We start from the raw sequence: 20,310 nt of genomic DNA, 5'->3' as shown, positions 1-20,310 counted from the left end.
TCTATGCAGATCCTCTTTATTTACTTTCGTCCTGTTCACTGGATGGTCTCTTCCAAACTGAAAATATGGCAAAAGATTTGCAGTTTCAGAACTGACTTAACAATTAGCTTATGCTCCCTCTCCACCCAAAAACGCTGGCCAGCTCCACCACACAAAAAAGGGCTAAACTAGGAGGAGTGGCTGACACACCTGAAGGCTGTGCTGCCATTCAGAGAGACCTGGACAGACTGGAGAGTTGGGCGGGGAGAAATTCAATGAAATACAACAAGGGTGAGTGTAGAGTCTTGCATTTGGGTAAGAACAACCCCATGTACCAGTACAAGTTGGGGACTGAACTGTTGGGGAGCAGCACAGAGGAAAGGGACCTGGGGGTCCTGGTGGACAGCAGGATGACCATGAGCCAGCAATGTGCCCTTGTGGCCAAGAAGGCCAATGGCATCCTGGGGTGTATTAGAAGGGGTGTGGTTAGTAGGTCGAGAGAGGTTCTCCTCCCCCTCTACTCTGCCCTGGTGAGGCCACATCTGGAATATTGTGTCCAGTTCCGGGCCCCTCAGTTCAAGAAGGACACGAAACTGCTTGAGAGAGTCCAGCGCAGGGCCACAAAGATGATTAAGGGAGTGGAGCATCTCCCTTATGAGGAAAGGCTGAGGGAGCTGGGTCTCTTTAGCTTGGAGAAGAGGAGACTGAGGGGGGACCTCATTAATGTTTATAAATATGGAAAGGGTGACTGTCATGAGGATGGAGCCAGGCTCTTCTCAGTGGCATCCAATGATAGGACAAGGGGAAATGGATATAAACTGGAACATAGGAGGTTCCACTTAAACATGAAGAAGAACTTCTTCCCAGAAAGGGTAACAGAACACTGGAACAGGCTGTCCAGAGAGGTTGTGGAGTCTCCTTCTCTGGACATGTTCAAAACCTGCCTGGACGCATTCTTGTGCGATCTAATCTAGGTGGTCCTGCTCCGGCAGGGGGATTGGACTAGCTGATCCTTTGAGGTCCCTTCCAATCCCTAACATTCTGTGATTCTGTGAAGGGCTACACTGCCCTTCTGTTGGGAAATACGGAGACCCATCTACAGACACAAAGTCCATCATACCTGGCTAGTGATACCAGATGTTATTAAAATAAAACTACTGCTTATCCTTCATTTAGGGTTTTATTTTACAGAACAAATAAAAAGCATAATTTCTTAAAAAGGCATAGTATTTTATCTGATGCTTTTCAAATTGGATCCTAACAGCCTTCATTGAGGCTGAACAAACAGTCTTTTGAAATGCATAAAGGCTATCATTGACCTATTTAAAACAAAGATAAACAAAACAAACCAAAAAAAAACTCTTTGTGGCAAATTCACTCCACTTTCTTATTTTTACTGCAAAGACAGCCAGCCATACAGCCTGAAATCACAACCAAGTATAAACTTCGACTATTTTCATGGCCATTGAAATGAAAGCATTTGCTTGCTGAGCTTCACGGACTGAAAAATGTCTTGATTGGGTACATTTAAAAATGCTGCTTATCTGAACTGTTTCAAGAGATTAGTTTGCATATTTAATATGTTAATGTTTCACAAATAAGAAGATTTCCAAGCGACTTATTACAGGACATCGAACCTGACAAAGCCCTGAGTCATTTAAGCTGGTACCTTAGTCAGTAAATGCCAGCTACACCATTGCACACCACCTCAGAGCCTGTCCATGGCAGTAAGCCAGCTTTGCAGATCCTCTTCCAAAATCCAGGCTAGATTCTGTCTTTCAGCAGGGTATTTCTCGGTCGTTTATAATTTCACTGTCACCAACATGTCAGTAAGACTGTGTATCTTTTGAGCTCTGATTAATTTTGCCTTGACACTATTGAAATGCCAAGTGTAAACTTTAACTCAAGTTCAGAAATGTTAATCAGTTTTGAAATATCCATAGATTGCATGTATATCAAGGCCCATAAATACTCAGTGACGCCTGTCAGGATCCACATGGCATTAGCAGTCTTGTTTTTTTCTAGCTGAAGGCCCACGAAGTCAGGTGGTTATTTCAGCACTGATAATGAAATATATCATCTTGAAACAAAAGGATGTAGTCTTGTATTGAAATCTTCTAAGATACAAAATTTGAAGATATAACTCTTCTAGGATTTACATTTACTTGCATTATCAAATAATCTTTACATTATTTACTCTTCGAGAGCTGCCACTGGCCACATTGGTAAAACATTTCTGTAAATACTGATGTCTAAAATAATCCAGTGTATCGGATATCTGCATAAGTAGATTATAATCAAAATATGACTACTGTGGTTTAAACCTCTACCATTACGCTAGCTATAAAATTTATAGGAATCTCCAGACTTCAGGATATAAACTAATCATTAATTATGTGAAAGAGGAAGAAACTTCCCCAGAGCAATTTCATCACTGAACAGTCCGCTACCTTAGGTCTGTTACTTACACTGGGGCATTTTGTGCTGGAAACACCAAGTAAAGATCCTGAACTTCATGCTCTCGTACTAAGACAAAGAATAATCTGTATTCTTACATTCAGCTTAGTAGGAAAAAAAAGCTCACAGAAACTGTTAGCTATGCCTTCATCCATAAACCAATGTACTCACCCAACCTGGAAAAAACAAGCAAGATTGCAGTCTGTAGCCAGAGGTCCATGCACTGAAACTGTGCTCTGGAAAGATGTTTTCCATCCCCAGAAGAAAGAGTGAGGCCACCTTTTCCAGCCAGATCCGAGCCAGGGCTGATTTCAGTGGCTTCGTGCCAATTTGCACTGGCTGCGTACCCGGCTCGCTGTTCAGAAGAGGCACCTGGAGCACATCGCACTCACAATAGCCACTGCCCTCCAGAGACACAGGACATTTGGAGACACTGCTAGCAAGACACCTTTGCATTTTTGGCACAATGAAGTCTCGCCCTTCCCAGTAAACTCAAGTCACTGCCTGAGATGTAAACTACAGTCAGACTATTCACCGAAAAGATGCTACATATGTGTATGCATAGGGCTGACCAGTCCCATCCCACAGGAATCCTCCAAGGAAGAGAGGCTCCTTGAGGAAAATCCTCAGCGGGTCTTCTCCCATCAGGAGCTACAGAGCACAAAGGTCTTTCCTGAGAAGGAGGTGAGGAGCTGCCCATAACCTCCAGCTTTCCTGAGGTGTTTAAGTTTCTTCTCAAGACTGTGCATTTGGAAATATTTCGTCTATGAAGGGACTATGGAGACCTTAGGGTAGAGGAAAGCAAGATGCTCCATTATTTAAACTGAAAGGGCTTGAACTAGTACCTTCTAAAGGGTATAAGGAAAAGCTTCATGAATCAGAAGTCTCATTCTGAAAATGATTTATGGTGTCCCAAGCCTGGCTGCTCTTGGCTTGCAATGAGACACAGGTTTGTCAGTCTCTGAGCGATCCCTGAACGCAGAGCTCACTTTTAAGAACTTTTAGGCTTCACTTTCAATTAATTTTTAATAAGATACTTCTTAATATTTTACTGAGAAACCACAACACATTATTTTTCGATGTTCCGATTATCCCAGCAGACTGAAAAAGGGCCAGCATTTCAGAAGAGCTGCCCCTCTGTAAATAAAGGCCTTTTAGAGTGCACCTCAAAACCACTTATCCTTACACAAAACCACTTGTACAAATCTGCCCAGAACCTGCCTCAGACACAGACTTGAGAAAATGCTGCTCCACGCTGGAGAGGAGGTAGCAGTGATGTGAACGAGAGATGCCAGGTCCATGCTGGGGTGCTCACGTTCCCTCGCCTCACCTACCAGGGACTGAGTATCAGACACTAGAAAGAAAACAATCAAATTTGCTCTCTGCATTCCTCCACTCCTGGACACACACGCACTTTCCTAACAAACCAGCTTCCTCATCTGTTTTTGGAAAGAAATCTCACATAGACTTGCTAAGCAGCCCAGGTTGCAGAAGGCTTGTCTCACAACTCTGGGTTGTGAATCCAGCAGTAATCCACTAGCTCTGCTTTTAAAACAAAGCTGTGATTAGCCTGAATGAAATAAAATTTGACTCTTAGAGCAAGCTCTTTAACTGCGCTTTTGACAGTCTTCGATGATGCCACCAGAGAAGGAAGGGAAGCGGCTCCTTTTTGTTATCATCGCATGCAAAAAAACACTTGCAAGCTGACCTGGCTTCCCAGATATTAGTCTTCTACAGAGATTTGCAACGGTGTCTGAATTGTCTTCCCCCACCTGCTCTGCCAAGTTATTATGGTACAAGCGCTTCGCCAAAAAAGCACAATTGCTTGAAATTACACTAGAGTCAAATGTTGATAAAAAGGTGTCACAGAGGGAATGAAAGCTAACTGCTGTGAAATTTAATGAAACCCGCTGTGTGCCAAGGGCACAGGCAGCCAAATTGAATTTAAAAAGGTGCCAAGCAGGGAAGCTTGTAATCAGACTAGCCACTACGCTAGATGAGATAAGCAGAATGACTTTTCTCTATCACGAGATCAAAACAGACTGCAATTCTTATGCATGAGATGAAAAGTTACAGTATTTATCCTCCCAGCTTCCTGTGTTCTTAGCACCGGATCTCCGGCTTAGTGGCCTGAAATGGAATTTGCCATCTCCAGCGTAAGACTTGTCCCAGCCCTCACAGGTCACCGAGCTCTTTCCTGACACAGTTTTTATTGCAAATTGTTATGGAAAAGAGGAACAAGCTAAACAGAGCTGTGAATGGCTCAGTATAAACTATCTTCAGCCATGGTGTCCCCTTCCATAGCCTGGAAAATGATTTGAAGTCAATGGTGGAGAATAGGAAATAGATGATAACACTAACATGGGAGAAGAAGGAAGCAATGGACTCTGTTCAGCAGATAGCTCGGTACTTACAAGAACAGCTTCCAAAGCATCACTCCACTGTAGCCTGTTAAGAAATTACTTTACTCCTTAATTATCACAACAGTGTTATTTTGAAACAACATTAAGAAAAGCCTGAATTTGCAGACAGAACTGTGATTACATTCATTTATGATAGTAGTCCCTCAAACTCTGGTAGCACAAGGTGCAACAAAGCTGTGCAGCCCATCTTCCTTGTCGGAAATAGCTTCGGCTACATTTGTTATTTCAGTGTCTTGGGGAGTTATCAGTTGTTTGGGGGACCGATGGGAAGGGCACATCAGTGTTTGCCTTGGCCCCGGGCCACATGGAGAGGCTCGGGATCTGCATCTTTGCCTTGCAGATGGGTTTCATCATCGCAACCTGCTCAGACTTGCAGCCTGGACCAAACGGCTGGATTCTGCTCTCGCTGGTCTGCCTGTGACCCTGGAATACTTTCCAGAGAGAAAGTTTCTAGTTAGAGAAATTTCCAGTACCGAACAAAGCTCTCCAAAGCTGGCCGTTGGGTTTCTTGTAAGAGGACTTCTTGTAAAAATGTCCTGACTTTTATAACAATCTCTTGATTTTGCAGAATGAGCCTGTAATGGTTTGGGGATTTGCCTTGGCTGTAAAGAGCTTTATCCCACTATTTAGTGCCATTCGTCATGTTTTTACTGCTGTAGCAGAAGAAGGACTTGAAAACTAACAGAATTCCCTGAAAGCTAAGCTATGCTACAGCACAGAAGTCTTAAGTTTTGCATTTTCCTGCATGTAACCCACACAACATCTGAAAGACTCTCTGCGAGTTGGCAGTAGCAGAGGATAAGTATGTCTGCAGGTAAGCCAAATGAGCTTCACAAAGGGGTGAAGCTCCTCTCCCCTCGCAGCCCACTCCTCCGCATCCATCCCCGGGCAACACACTGCCCTCCTTGGCCACCTTTGCCTACTGTAACCCTGGCCTCTAACTGCTCCCACCTCTGCTCACACCTTTCTGAGGACGCAGTTGAAGTAAAAGAGCTTTTAGAGGGGTGTGGGGTATCTGAAGAGGAAACTCTTCCCATGAAAGTAATACATTTGTCATTTGTTACTAAGCCAACATTTAGAGGTCTCCTTTTACCTACTCCTCTACAAAACACACAAGAAATTAGTCTGCATCAGTACCTGTCATATTAAACATGCAGTAAACTCAAAGCACCCCCAATTTTCCCATCTGATTTTGTTTCAGTTAGGACTTCTTTGGAGAAGCAATCGTCTCTGTCTCTCTTTCTCCACCAATTTGCAGGATGGATTTCCAGAATTTCCTACATTGTAACAACACCAACCGTAACAGAAGCGACACCATACAACTGAGGACGTTTGTACAAACTTGTCAGGCAGATGTGCCAATCTCTGAAAGACATTTAAAGCCCGTTGCCATGCAGCAGCACCTGGGCTGAGTCAGAGCAAAGTCTGAAATGAAGTACAAAGAAATTTCCCCTCACACATGCACTCACAAAGGTTCCTCAACATCATGCTATCCCAGTTCCTATAAGTTCCCGAAACTAAGCACTTTTTAGTATGTCCTGGTAATCCTTCCCATTAACTGGCATTTAGTTGTATTGTGAGTGACCTGAATCACTTCTGATGCTCTGAATATCAAGTTTGTTCTTATTTAAAAAAAAAAAAAATAACATATTCATAATAGACTTCCCGTTAGCTGCAGACTCAGACAAAAGCCTGAACTTTTGAAGAAGTCAGGCAGCTCGCTCCTCAGAAGCTATAAGGCTTTTTCTTACATTTCACTATGTCAGCAGGTTTCATGTGCTCTCACAGAGTGCTGTATCTCAGAAGCAGCTTTTGTTATTCCAGATTGATCATTCATGGCTTTATCTCAAATCCTTTCTCCTCAATGCATGGGACAAACTCCGTATCCCTTCACATTTATTAGAAAACCATTCTTCTCAAATCAACAATACCACTTTATATTACAAAGGCATCTTTATTGGGAGACAATGCAAGACAACTGAACTGTTAGATTGCAAAGGAAAGGGTCAAATCTTTACATTACTACAGAAACTATACGGTGTTTATCAGAACTCTGCGTTTTCTGCTTCATTCTCTCTGGAGCCTTTTGGATCATGTTCCAAGATAAAAATAACAATGATTTGTAATAGGTAATTGTTTAGATTTTCTTTCATTAAGATTTTCTTTATATTCCTACAAACTACTGTCAAGCTTATTTTAAAGTCTGTTAGTCCAGTAAAGAATTGTACCTGAAAAATCAATTCAAAATAGTCAGTCTTCATGAAGACTGTGGTTTATCAGACTTATGCAGGAAAAGGCGGACACAGCTCATGCTGCAGCAATCCTCTCAAGAAAGAGTTTTGTTCTAAAGCATTAGTCCTGCTGTGATTAATATTCCGTACCTGGGGAATTAGGTAGGATCTGGCATCTCATGAAGGTCTCCGTGCGGCTACACAGCAGCAACCTCCTCCAAATCCCACTAGCCTCAATGAGCAACAACAGCAACAGTACTGAGCTCCAGATCCTGCCCTCCCCTGGGTCCCATGGAGGAATATTGCAGTTGATTTCAGCAGGTCAGGCTCTAAGGAAAAGCCAGTCCAGAGGGAAAAAAAGTCTGCCTCTATTCTCAGATGTACCTGTGACACCAGGGGACTGACAGTGCAACAAACAATGTAAATGAGATCTAATCAAGCCTAGTGAATCAACCTTATCACCAGTATTGTCAGAGTGCATTGACCATGCCCAATTTTTCATGCCTGAGAAGATACAAGACAGCTACTTGAAGGGATCTGTCAAATGCAATACTGCCCCTCTGATCTGTGACGTCTTGTGGTGGCAGACTCATCCCAAGACAAAGGAGAATATGTCCTTCTTGGTCCTCTGTGACTTAAGGCCATCTCCCCATGGTCTGAACGCCACTCAGGACCTTGCACTTGGGCAAGAGAAAAAGCTTAACATCATTGAAGTCAAAAAAGGTATTCCAGAGGGCCGAAGGAAACCCTGGAGCAGAGATCTGGCCAACATGATGGCCACTGCAAGGCATGCAGCTGTGGGTGGAGTTTTGGTTGTCTAAATACATCCTATGTTTCTTGATTACGCCAGGCTCCTTCCTAACTGCTCGCTGCATGGAAACAATACCGTGGTTTGCCCTCAAGTTCTACACGTGTTTTCACTGAAATGATGAAGGAGATTGAAAACTGCCTTATTGTACTTTAGAAGGCCAAAGTTAAATAGCTTAGAAGGTAGAAATATGTATTGGAGACATAGAGGATGTGACAAAGGAAAGGAAAACACAAGTTGAATGATGTGAAAAATTTCCAAGTGGAATGCCTAGTAAGCTAAGTTTCCTGAGAGAAGCAAGGAAAAAAACCACTTTACATAGACATTTAATACCAGACTGGACCAAATCCTGGAAAATATGCCATTGGGAACAATCCTACCCTGTCTGTAGGGCATATGACCTCATCCGCACTGGAAAATATTGAAATATTTTGATGTCTAAATGAAGTTCCCAGTGATATGCAAATATCTCATGGAGCTCAGGGAGCAGACAAGCCAGATCTTTCAATGCAGAAACAAAATTGCTAACTCCCACCCATACTCTGCTCTAATCAACACAAATGCAGAGGATCTGAAGTGAAGTAACTCTGAATTTACTCTGACTCTACACCAGCAAAATAGATTATTTGCTCCCCTGCCTCACGTTTTCTGAAGTTTCATTAGGTTATGCAAGCAAAGCCTTTTGAAATGAAAAGGATCATAGAAGTGCTGAGCATCATTGTTCCTTTCTAATAAAAGAGAAGGGAAAAAAGCAAGAAGCCTGAACTTTATTCGACAGATAAATAAAACAGCACTCTGGGACTTCCTTAGATCAAGAATTCTGTTCTTAATGTAAAATTCTGCTTAAACCCAACACAGCTGCAGCAATATTCAAAACATCACTTTTCTATTCAACATCAATAGGAAAACAAAGAGAAGCACAGAGATTCTTCCCAATACTTTAGCAGCATCTTTTATTTTTTCTAATACATCAGTATTTCTATTCTAAATGTGCTTCCGAGGCACCTAAAATCTAACTTGCAGAATTTGCTCCAGGGTGAAACTCTGCTTTTTCTTCCCCTGTATTTAGCCAAAATTTACATTAAGAGTAAACAGAATTGAAATAAATTGAAATGAATGTATGTTTCCAAGCACAATTCAGCAGAAACAAGCTAATTCACTCCAGTAGCTCTTCAAGAAGAAACTCAACCTTGGAACCACACCCATTTTAGGCTAATGTCACAATCAAATAATCTTACCTCTAGGATAGAAATATTGTTGTCATTTGTACTAAGTGTCACTGACTTCAAAGGACACACAAAAATTTGCAGTCCCTAGGGGCCCTGCTTATTTAGTTAAGATTTTGAAACACCGGAAGAGTCAAGATCTCAAGTGGTTGGGGTCAGAAAGGAAAAAAAACAAAGACAACTAAGTATGAACGCTACTCTCAGCATGACTTGTCTTCTTCCGAGTTGCATCTCCACTATTCCAACAGCATTACAACTCCCTGCTTGCTCTGTGCCGCTCGTGACCTTGCTGGCAGGGATGGCCTCCTCGGAGCTACTGACTCTGCACATCATGACCAGTAGTGTTTATTACTGGTCCTTGCTTGCTAATCTCCTTTGTTAGAATGGTTGGCATTAGCTTAAATAGCAAATCTTTGCTAACTCACATCTCTTTCAGCAGGACTCCTCAGGGAACAATGGCACAAAAAGCTGTGCTGTTAGATCTGTTGGGGCAGCTGCCTTCAGCAAGGCTCCAATGGGAACTTCTGCAAGCAAGGTGAAGGCAGTCATGGGAAACGGGATCCTCTCTTAAGAGCGTACAGAATCCACGTCCACACATTTTTCTTACCTGTTTCAGATAAGTACCTGCTAACTTTGATTCCCCTCCATTCAGATTTGGTGGCTGATGCATAGCGGAAAGATTCAAGCAATACAGGCTACACCTGATTAAGAGAGTAGGGATCTAAGTAATGTCATTTATAAACCGAGAGCGACAGAGGATATATATTACATCAGTTCAGCTTCAGTCCTGAATTTGTCTTACATATTATAACTCCTGACTGAATACAGCAGACAGAAAGCTGGCTAATCTTCAATAAACATATGCTACAAAATCTGTTAAAAAATAACATCACTGTCTAAATTCCCGTGTTCTGAATGCCTTCCCAAACAATAACACTTCCCTGCCTTACTCATCTGACTCAAAACTTAAATCCAAGAATTTGACTCTGTGCTGTACCACAATATGTGAAGGCACCTTGCAGTGCTGGGAAGCAGATACTAAACATCAGCATTAGCAGCCACAGGATGCAGTTTGCAAGTCAAAGACAAGCCAAAAAGCGATGAAGCTGCAAAGCTACACACTGCATTTAATCTTTTGGCAGATGTCTATAGAAAACTGGAGAGGTAACTGGTGTGAAACACAGCAGCTATGAAGCTGCTTCTGTACAGGTTGTTCTGGTAAAGAAACCACAACACAGCACAGCTGAAATGGATGAAAGGCAAGTTAACCATTGGATCTTAAAAAAAATAATAAGTATAATGATCCTCAGGAAAATGCGATTTTCCAATATTATATTCTTGGTGCTCCATTTTTTAAATTTGCATTAATGATGCGGAAGAAAAGCAGTCAGGGTAAGTCACCACTGGAACAACTTATGAAGATCCTGCTTTTCTCAAAATTAATTAAATTCAGTCTAGAAGTTTTTTTTCTCAGAGCTATACTCTTGTTCAAACTGAAACTATATGAAGGCTGTCCCATGACCTATGCCACAGCAGACCTCAGACTAAATAGTCACAATGTTCTCTGCTGACTGTATTATTGCTGAATCTATGAGCCTAGAACATGACATATAATCACTCACTAGTAACATTTAACAGGGCCATGTTCCTTGTTTGCTCTTTCTCTGTTACCTCCTGGTGATGTATCTGTTCCTTTCATATGTCCCTCTTGCAGTGCCTTTATATGTGCATGTATACAGTGGATTAATACCTAGCCTGCAGCTTGTCTTTATCTAGGATGAGGATTGCCCTGTCACATGTCTACATGAGCACAGAAAAGTCACTGAAGCTTTGCATTTGACAAGTGGAAAGAAAGGAAAATGTGGCAGAACAGCCCTGAGCAGCTAACTTGTGGGCAAAAAAGAGATCCTCTCTTAAGAGCGTACAGAATCCACATCCGTACATTTTTCTTACCTGTTTCAGATAAGTACCTGCTAACTTTGACTCCCCTCCATTCAGATTTGGTGGCAGATGCATACAGGAAAGATTCAAGCAATACAGGCTACACCTGATTAAGAGACTAGGAATCTAAGTCATGTCATTTATTAGTCATTAGGTCAGACAGAAGCAGGTTCCTCTTCCTAGCCTCTACCAAAAAGTCACGCTTTTGAAAAATACTTTAGGTCAAAGAGGATGAAAGAACTAAAACGGTTTTTTGCCTGGGTTTATGCCTGGGTTTTTTTCAGGTACAAATTTCAGGAGGGGTTTGGAAGAATGTGTATAGATAGGGGAAATAGACATGTTAGTCTTGGTAGAACTGCAGAAGAGTCTGAGGTAAACATTTCCTTCCTGCAAGTCTCCTGACTATCTCCGATCTTCCCTATCCCCAGCAAGGCACTTCTCAGTTACATTTTTCTCCTTAAAGGCAGAAAATGATCCTGACTTTAGTCTTCCAGGCAGAAAGCAGAGTGTCACTTCAGCTGTCAGACAAAATAATGGTTACTGGTCATAGTCTGTGTTTTTTTTCTCCAGCTCCACACAAACCTTTCCCAGGAGTTTCTAGTTCCTGGAGTTAACTGGAACTACCCTCACCAAATCCGCTACTGACTTTTTCTTAGCTAGTCTCAGAATCGAGTCTGCCTTCATTCTTCTTGACCCACACGTTGTCTTTGACTGTCAACCATATTTCTTGAAACATGACTTGGGTTCAGTGACTACATCTCTCCCAAGAGACTCCTCCTCTTTTACTGTTTCCCCAAGCGTTTCCTTTGAGGGACAGCTTCTCTACAAGATCCCACAGCACTATGACTTAGTGCTCTTCGCTTCTCTGCTCCACGCATTTTAGATCTCGCTGGTCTCATTGAAAAGTCAGATTCAGCCATTAATACACTAACAACTTGCATATCTCTTTTGGATCTGTCTCTTTAAAAACTCCATCCCAAAATCTCAAAGGCTTTCTCTAAGATTTCCTCGCAGACAACACAGAGCCATCACCGCACACTCAATCTTTTCCTCATCTTGATGGAGTTAGCTTTATTCTTCTGCGCTCCCCACTCAGTAAACACTTGTCCTGAGCAGTCTACTGGTGATGGAAACTATAAGGGCCACTATTGGCATGGGACATGTAAAGGATTTTGCAGCAATTTTGTGTGGTGTTAGGAACTTTTTCCAGAAAGTCACTTTGTTTTTTCCTGAGACGAAATCAGAAGCTGTTAGGATCTGTGTCTCCTTTTTCTCAAATAAACGAACACTCCTTTCATCACTCCTCCCTCCAATTCAAGAGCTCTCCAGATTTTCTAACCAGCAATTCAAGGACCATAGTTTCAGCAGTTTCAGCACTCCCAGGAGACAGAAGAGAAACAAGACAGAAAAATGAGGACAGGAAGAGAAGGCGCTGCTGAAAACTTTGCTCATTTACTGAAAGGAGAAGCAAAACTTATGCTTTACTTGAGTACAAACAATGAGTGATCAGTGCTAAAGATAACAGTACAAACCACATGGCTACCCCGTAATCACGGAGAGGGATGAGTCCTCACATGCCACTCCGAATCAGGGCCAAAGTGTCAGGTTGAGAGAAGTGTCTAAGTCAGCAGGTTGTTTCATGCTCTGTTCTCTTGGACTCATACCCCTCTGAGCTTGCCTTAGCTGTCCTACACAGCCAAAGGAAGTTCTGCACTAGAGCAGATTTCATCTATAATTCCTGCACGCTGACCATTTTAATGAAAAGCTTCACCTTGCCAGCATAACGCTCTTTAAATTGACCATCCTTGCAGTACTTGCGTCTTTTGATCCACTGCCTCTCATAAAACAGGCTAACCTTTAAGTTCATTATGTTCTTGAAATTATTGCTATGTTCTTAAAATCACTGCTCTGCATTTCAGAGAGTGAAACTATTCACCAAATTAGTATGTCATATCTCAGCTACCTACCTGCAAATTTCTAACCTCCCCATTTAAGTGGAATTGACTTGCCACGGCACAATGAAAAGAAGATCAATAATTACAGGCTCCAATTTGCCATAGATTTGTTAAACTTCACTTCCTGCTGTCATGCTCTCAATAGTTATGGTCAAAGATATCTCCTTGCAATCTCTTCTAGCTACATTATATATGTGTTGATGCTCCAAACATTCAAAGGAAACCGGCTGGAAACACTGCACTTTTACTGTTATCAGTGAAGACTGTATCCATCTACATAACTGTGCCCTCAAGAGGTTACAGACAGCATAACTTTCACCTCAGTTGTCAGTTCTTCGAAGCAATCCAACAGAAATTTTTGTGAAGCATGTTCTGAGACACCACAAAAGCAGCTTGCCGGCCGTGGACTGCAGACCACTGGCAGCCACTGCTGAAATGGCCAGCCTTGGGGCGCTGGCTACGTCTTGTCACCCACTACCAAAGTGCCTCAGAAAAAGCTAAAAATAGCATTGTTTTTCATGGAAGCAATTGTTGTAATGGCTACAGTGCTGCCATGTGATCATGCATGGGAAAGGAAGTGGTTTCCATAATTGTAAATAGGAGGAAAAGCCTATGATGCAATCTTCCTACCAGGAACAGAAACTCGGCATGTATCATCCCAGAGTCATCTTAAAATACATGTATGTTCTGTAGCCAGGATGATCTGAAATAGCAAATATAGACTAAGTACGTAAGATCAACCCGAATCTAAAGGCCCTTCCGACTCTGCATGGATCTGCAGTTTCTTGCAGGTTCTGCCATTCAATTTTTATGAGAAGAGCAGATTTACGGTATAAGCACTCATGAATAATTCACTCCCCTGAGTTGCCACATACAACTTGGGGAAATCCCAGCTGTAAAACCTTGGCACCGTTTAGCTAGTGCAAGCTGCACGACTTTTATACAGGTGTTATTCCATTGACCTACTTGGAGTTACTCCTCCTGCGCACTGCTAAAAGAGGATCAGGCTGTTTGCTTACCACCTCTGGTAGGCAAACCTCTCTGCCACCTCTTCGCAGCAGCAAAAATGCTTCCAGTGCTGCAGTAAGTTAGTTTTAGCAACCTTAATGCTTTGGCTAACCACAGCTTCAGGGGCTTGTACATCTCACCCACTCTTGAGCCTCTCATAATACTCCGTTATCAATTAGCTTAGCTCCTTACCAAGCTCATGTTTTTAAATCATGTTGAGAAAATTACTTGGGTCCTAACCTAATGGAACACTATTAAAGCCATAAACTAGCTACACTTGAGCATGTCTTTATGCTGGTTTCTAACTTCAAGAGAAATACAGTTTATTCCAACACTCATCCTCCACAGCTGGAGTCACAGCAGGGTGTTGGTGCAGGTGACTCAGACAAAAAGAAACAGAAAGTGAAACCACCACGCAATCTCCTTGCCCTAACACAGAGGCTGAATTAACAGCACCGCCCAGGTGGCTGCTTATGTCCCCCCTTTTTCTTCATATAAAGATAGAAGAGGGTTCTTTTCCTCAGTAAGAAAAAATATTCGTGAGAGTTTTATTTAGTTAGATCTCCAAGTGGAGGCCAATTAAAATGACAATCACTGTACTGCCACTGAGCCATATTCAAAGCAGACATCATTGTATATAACTAAACCTACAACAGTAGTAGAAGGAACAAAGAGGTGGCATTCCGGGTTAGTAAATAAAGTGAACAGCTCATGGCTAGCTTGACATAAAACAACCTAATAACTATAGTACCTAACTTAGCTGAATAAATGTAGTCACGTCATTTAAACAATGAAGCTATACTGATTTATAGCAGCTAAGGATCTGATTAAGGATGTGAGGATCTGATCTTTACCCTAAAATGTCCCTTCAGTTCATACAAATCACTGGCTTTCACCGCCTGCCCACTCCCTCGTGTCCCCACAGTTACGTTTTAAGCAGGTTAAGAAATGACGGGTTCTGGCTTTGTACATTTCTTCCACACTTCCAGCAGTGCTGAGCGAAACGAGAGACAACCATAAAACCCAGTAGAGGGGAAAATTAGACATACTGTGTAACTAATTTCTGAACTGTAAGCAAAGTTGTTGGCAATTTTCATTTCATATCACAAGTTCACGTTTCTTTGAATTGTCACCTACTGAGGACAAGCACCACCTGCTCACGCCCTTCCAGGTGGGATGGGATGCTGACTGCTCAGCTGGGACAAGCTCCAGGGTTGGCTATGGTGTGGTTTGATGGGACCTCTCAGCTCCTCGCACATGAGACACCATCCCGCATCGGAGAAAGGCACACACCTTCAGCCCACAACAGCATGCCCGGGGCACAAGGTTCCTCCCACGTCCCCTGGCGGACCACCTACCGCGGGAGCTGCCGCGTTTGCCGGGGTGGCTATAAGCAGACACAGGCACAGCCGGCCCCGCTCCACAGGCAGGCAGGGGAGCACGGCTGCGAGAAAGGGGCCAAATGCAAATTAAAACCAGACCAGCAGAGCCAGCAGCTGGAAAGAGAGGAGTGGTTAAAGCACAAGCCTGTGATGGCTCCAAGTGAAAATAGCCAGACCGAGCGGGCTTGCAGAGTGTCACCTAACCGAAAATCCCCTCCACTCCCTGGCTGCCTGGCTGGAATCGTATAATGGAGCAGGCTTCGAGAAGTCGCAGCTCCCAGCAGAGTTAACTCTCCAGCAGCTGCTGCACTTCCAAATCGTCAGCCAGATTAAACACAGGAATGCCTGCGGGTTGCAAAGCTGACGGAAGGGTGAAGCAACGGGGGTCGGCTTGCTCTAAAGCGCAGAAACTGCTCAAAAAGTTGGAGGCAGGGCTCTCCATGGCCAGAGGCTTGGTATGGAGCCCTTCCATTGCCTTGGTCCTCTGCCTCAAGCTGGACTGTAGCGGGTTTTTGTCTTGTGCTTCTTTAGGGTTGCAGATTTGTGATGTATTTGGACTGCCCTTATGGGGCTAGTTTCTGTTTGGAGGGGAGAAAGGTGGGAGTCCTGCTGCAGCCCGCTGTTCCACGGCATGAGCCGGAGTGCCTGACTGGGACTGGACACCGCAGGGCACCTGAAACACTGGTGCCTGCGCTGCCTCAGCACCCAAAGCTCGGGGAGACACATCCCCTTACGGGGACAAGCGCGCGCGGGTGGTGGAGCACTTGCACCAGGCGAAAGTGAGTGTCGCTGAGCCGCATGTCACCCACGACAAGAGAGTGATGATTTACTGGGAAAACTGCTCTATAAAAAACACGCTTGAGGATCCTGTTTATTGTCTCATACCCTTCAAATACTCCACAGTTACAAACACTCCGTACAATTACAAGCTAAAAAAAGGAGGGGAGGCAATTCTCCCACGTGCTGTCTAGCCCATAGCTTCAACAAACCCACAGCACCGTCAGCGGGCAGCACGGGTCAGACAGCCTGGCGGGGCTCCTCCTGGCAGATGGTGGACCACCTCCACCAGGGATAAACAATCCCCACTTGTTGCCAGATCCACACAGCTGCAGAAAGCAGAGGTGGAGGGAGCTGTGCCAGTGATGGGGGCAGGAAGGAGAAAGGAGAGAGGTTGTTTCCACATAACACAGCCTCTCCTCTGCAAAAGCGCGATGCTTCACGGGGCTCTGCAGCCCCCACGCTTCTCCAGGTACCTCCATCCCAGCTGAGCTCTGCTGGAAACTACAGCCCACAAAATGGCCGTGAAGACGCTGGCCCACAGAATCGACTTGCCCTGCAGCTCTCAGAGGCTGCACCATGACTGGGCAGGGACTAAGCACAAGAGAGTGACCAGAGGCGGCCATGTCTTTGAGCCACTTTCAGGCGTTCAGACCACCAGCTCAACCATCCAGAAGCCAAGTGGTCTCCCTCACCAGCAGTAAGTTTGACTCATCCCCTCCTCTTCGCGAAGCACCAAGGGAGTCAACACACGTGTAAACCTACAGCCCAAAGATGCTCCCGTCCCCTTCCCGCACGTACACTTACCCCCCAGGAACTGGATGCCTCCTGCCACCCTGCCCACGGTCCTGGAGATGAGCTCGGACACGCAGCAGCCCATGAGCGCCGTCAGGGCCACCAAGAGGAGCAGCCCACAGCCCAGGCCTGTCACCACCGTGCAGATCCTCCACTCGGCGCTCGGGATGGCCTGGAAGGAGGCGTAGCGGCCACACTGCTCCACCATCACCGTTGTCTGGCGGCTCTCGTCCCGCACTGGGTACGAACACCTCCGGAAAGTGCCAAAGGAAACTGACTTCTCCAGCTGAGACCCCAAAAGCCAGTAGGGCATGAAGAAGCCCACGCAGGAGGCGGCAGCACAGAGGAAAGAGAGGAAGGCCCAGACCACACCGGCGCAGGTGAGGCTGGAGGCCATCTTTGTATGTGCTCCAAGACCCCTCGTGATGGGGAGACAGAAAAGCAGCTGTGTATTTTGGAGGAGGTTTATGGATAATCCAGAGTCTCTCAGCCTTGACAAATCCTCACGCTGAGAGAAGCTCGGATCCTAACAGCCAGAGGGATGTTTCTTCCCATCATGAAGACCAAGATCCCTAATTAAATAACAACACAGAAAAAAAAGGAGAAAAAGACAAGTTCAGTAATACTGACATTAGAAAAAAATGTTTATCTGCCTTCCTACAGGACTTTTCATTAGACATCGCACTTTTCTGTCCCGTCCTTGCAAGCAGCCGCTACAACTGCTGTCAGTGATGCTGGCTGCCAGGGATGGTGGGACGGTGGTGGGAGGCAGCCAGCCTGGCCAGCACAGGCTTCTGTGCACATCCAGGAACTCTCTGCAGCCACCTTCAGGGGCTTTCCGTCTAATTGTCTTCTCACTTTTCTCCATCATACATCTTGATCTTTCCCGTACCGATAGAGAAAAAAGGCAAGGTCTCATTTATCCTTAGCTAGTCGGACCTTCCTCCTGCAATGCCTGGGGAATGCACTTCGCGTTATATGCGGTCCCGCAGCTTCAGCGCAAAACCATTCCCAGTGCCTAAGGCTTTTCGAGATCAGACTCCCATGGCAGAGGTAAACTTCATTAACACACTCCGCAAAAGAAGTGTAACGAGAGGACATTTTTCCAGCACTCCCTGAAGTTGTTGGCATCCCTCTGCAAAAGGAGCCTTTTATCACTTAACGCCCAGAAGTGCCAGGAACTCCAACTCCAGGTGGGCTCCTGGTCAGCGAATATGTTGACACATCTTTTGGATTCACCCCCAAGCAACCTCAAGCAGCACATGATTAAAACACAGGGGTCTCTTAATATTTCTGCCTGCACTCAGCCCAGCTCCTTCTCTTCTTTGCTCTAGCTTCTACTCCCAGCTCAAACCCAGAAGTCTTACCCCCTCTGCATCCTTCTCAGACAACTCCCAGCCTCTAAGCTCAGAACCAGTGTGACCAAGCGCTTTTGACTGTCATGGAAACCTATACGCTGCTTCCCAGAGGTTGGGGGTGTATTTCTTGTTAAATCCACGCTGGATCCTTACTCCAACTGCATTTTAAATTTATGATCGTTTCTCACAGTTGCTGGCAAATTAATTTTGATAGCTATTTACAAGGGCTTTTTTTTTCTAAGCATGATTAGACACCAATCAGTGAACTCTATTCATGTAGAGGCAATAAAATTAATACTACTTCAGCACAAGCAGGGAATGTGGAGACAGAATCTGTGAGTGAAATCAATCATGTGCACCACACAAAAGTTGTGCTTACTTTTAAAACATTAAGAAAAAGAAGTCTCTTCTAAAACGTTAAAGAAAGGCCTGTGCTACTACTCAAGAAGAATACACCTATCTACTCGTAGCCTATCCACAGATATGCTTTTCAACCTGCGAAAGACCAAACTCCTGGGGAAAAAAACTTGGAAGAGAGGCATAGGGTGCCTCCATCCCTCCAGAGGCATCTTCTGGAGAAGGATCTGTCTGTGTCTTGGCACGGCACCAAATGTCTGAGGCAAAGTGGGTCACGGATCGTTCCCTGAATCGGGGGTGGGAGGTACGGCTGGAAATAGGGGACAACATGGAGGTTTCCAGCGGCAGGACCGCGCAAACCCGCCGGCTCCGGCGGGGCAGCAGCTTTGCCTCCCCGGAGGCTGCCAGCCCACAGCCGGAGCGCTTTCCGGGGAGGCGGATTCGCCCCTCCGGCCCCGAAACCCCGCTCCCCTCCCGCCGGGGGTAGGAGGGGGCGGTGGAAAGATCCGGCTCCCCCCGAGGGAAGGCGGCGGCCGGGAACCAAAACTCGCCGGGGTGATGCGAGGGGAAGGCTGCGGGGCGAGAGGGCGCCGCGCCCGCGGGGCCGGGAGGGTGCGAGGGGGACCAGGGAGGGGCGGGCGGGGGTGCAGGGGATCCCAGAGGGGCAGAGGATGCGGGAGGGGAAGGGGCTGGGAGGACAGGGGGTCCGGAAGGAGCAGGCTGGGAGGCGAAGAGGGTCCGGGAGAGAAAGAGAGATGCGGGCGGCGAAAGGCAGAGGGGCCAGGCAGGCAGGGGATACGGGGAGCCCGGAAGACGGGGAGACGGGAGGACGAGGGGGGCCAGGAAGGGAGAGCTGTCCGGGGTGGCAGGGAGATCCGGGAAGAACGGGGGCCCAGGAGGGGAAGGATGCGGGAAGGCAAGGGGATGGGAGGGCAGGGGATCCGGGCGGGGAAAGGAGTCTGGAGAGTCTGGTGGAATGGGCAAGGGATGCGGCCGGGCAGGGTGTCGGGGCGGAGAACGGGATCCGGGAAGAGGATCCGAGGGTGCTAGGGATGTGGCCGTGCAGGGTGGGTAGGAGTCCGGGAGAGGAAGGAGGTTCTGAAGGTTCGGGGATCCGGAGCCGTGCAGGAGATGGAGTGGAGACGGAGTGCGGGAGGGCAGGGGTCCGGGAGAGGAAGGGGATGTAGGAGGTCCGGGAGGGGCAGGGGATGCAGCCGCGCAGGGAGTGCAGGAGGGTCGGGGTGCAGGAGGAGCGGGAGGGGCCCGGGAATGCCGAGATGGGGCCGGGGTGGGTGCCGGCGAGGCGAAGGGCTACTTACTGACAAGTCGGGCGCGGAGGCTGCCCGCCACGGCTGCCGGGAGCACATGGGCGCGGAGCCGGATCGCGGGGCCAGAGGGTGGCGGCCGCCCCAAGCGACTCTCCCCGCGATCCCGGCGCGGAGGCGACGCGGGTGCTCCGAGGCGGGCGGGACCGGGACCCTCCTCAGCCCGGCCCGTCCTTCCCTCCCTTCCTCCGCACGTTCCTCTCTCTCCCCGTCTGATTCCTCGGGAGGCAATGCACTTCGCCGCCTCTCCTCCCCCTTCCCCCGCTGCCGCCTCCCCGGGCGGGACCC

General features: G+C 46.2%; 1 protein-coding gene across 1 annotated transcript in view; it reads right to left on the bottom strand.

The window, feature by feature from the left end:
* LHFPL6 (LHFPL tetraspan subfamily member 6) overlaps positions 1 to 17,379 on the bottom strand; it is a 153,193-nt gene extending 135,814 nt beyond the window's left edge. Inside the window, exon 1 of the mRNA XM_086612580.1 lies at positions 16,995 to 17,379. Within this exon, the coding sequence (XP_086468706.1) occupies positions 16,995 to 17,379 (385 nt within the window). The remainder of the gene's footprint in view (positions 1 to 16,994) is intronic.
* Between the last annotated feature and the right edge of the window lie 2,931 nt (positions 17,380 to 20,310).

The sequence above is a fragment of the Tauraco erythrolophus genome, chromosome 1 (assembly GCF_009769465.1).
Source record: "Tauraco erythrolophus isolate bTauEry1 chromosome 1, bTauEry1.pri, whole genome shotgun sequence".
NCBI lineage: Eukaryota > Metazoa > Chordata > Aves > Musophagiformes > Musophagidae > Tauraco > Tauraco erythrolophus.
The sequence above is the reverse complement of the archived record's forward strand: the minus strand, read 5'-3'. Positions and strand labels throughout refer to the sequence as shown.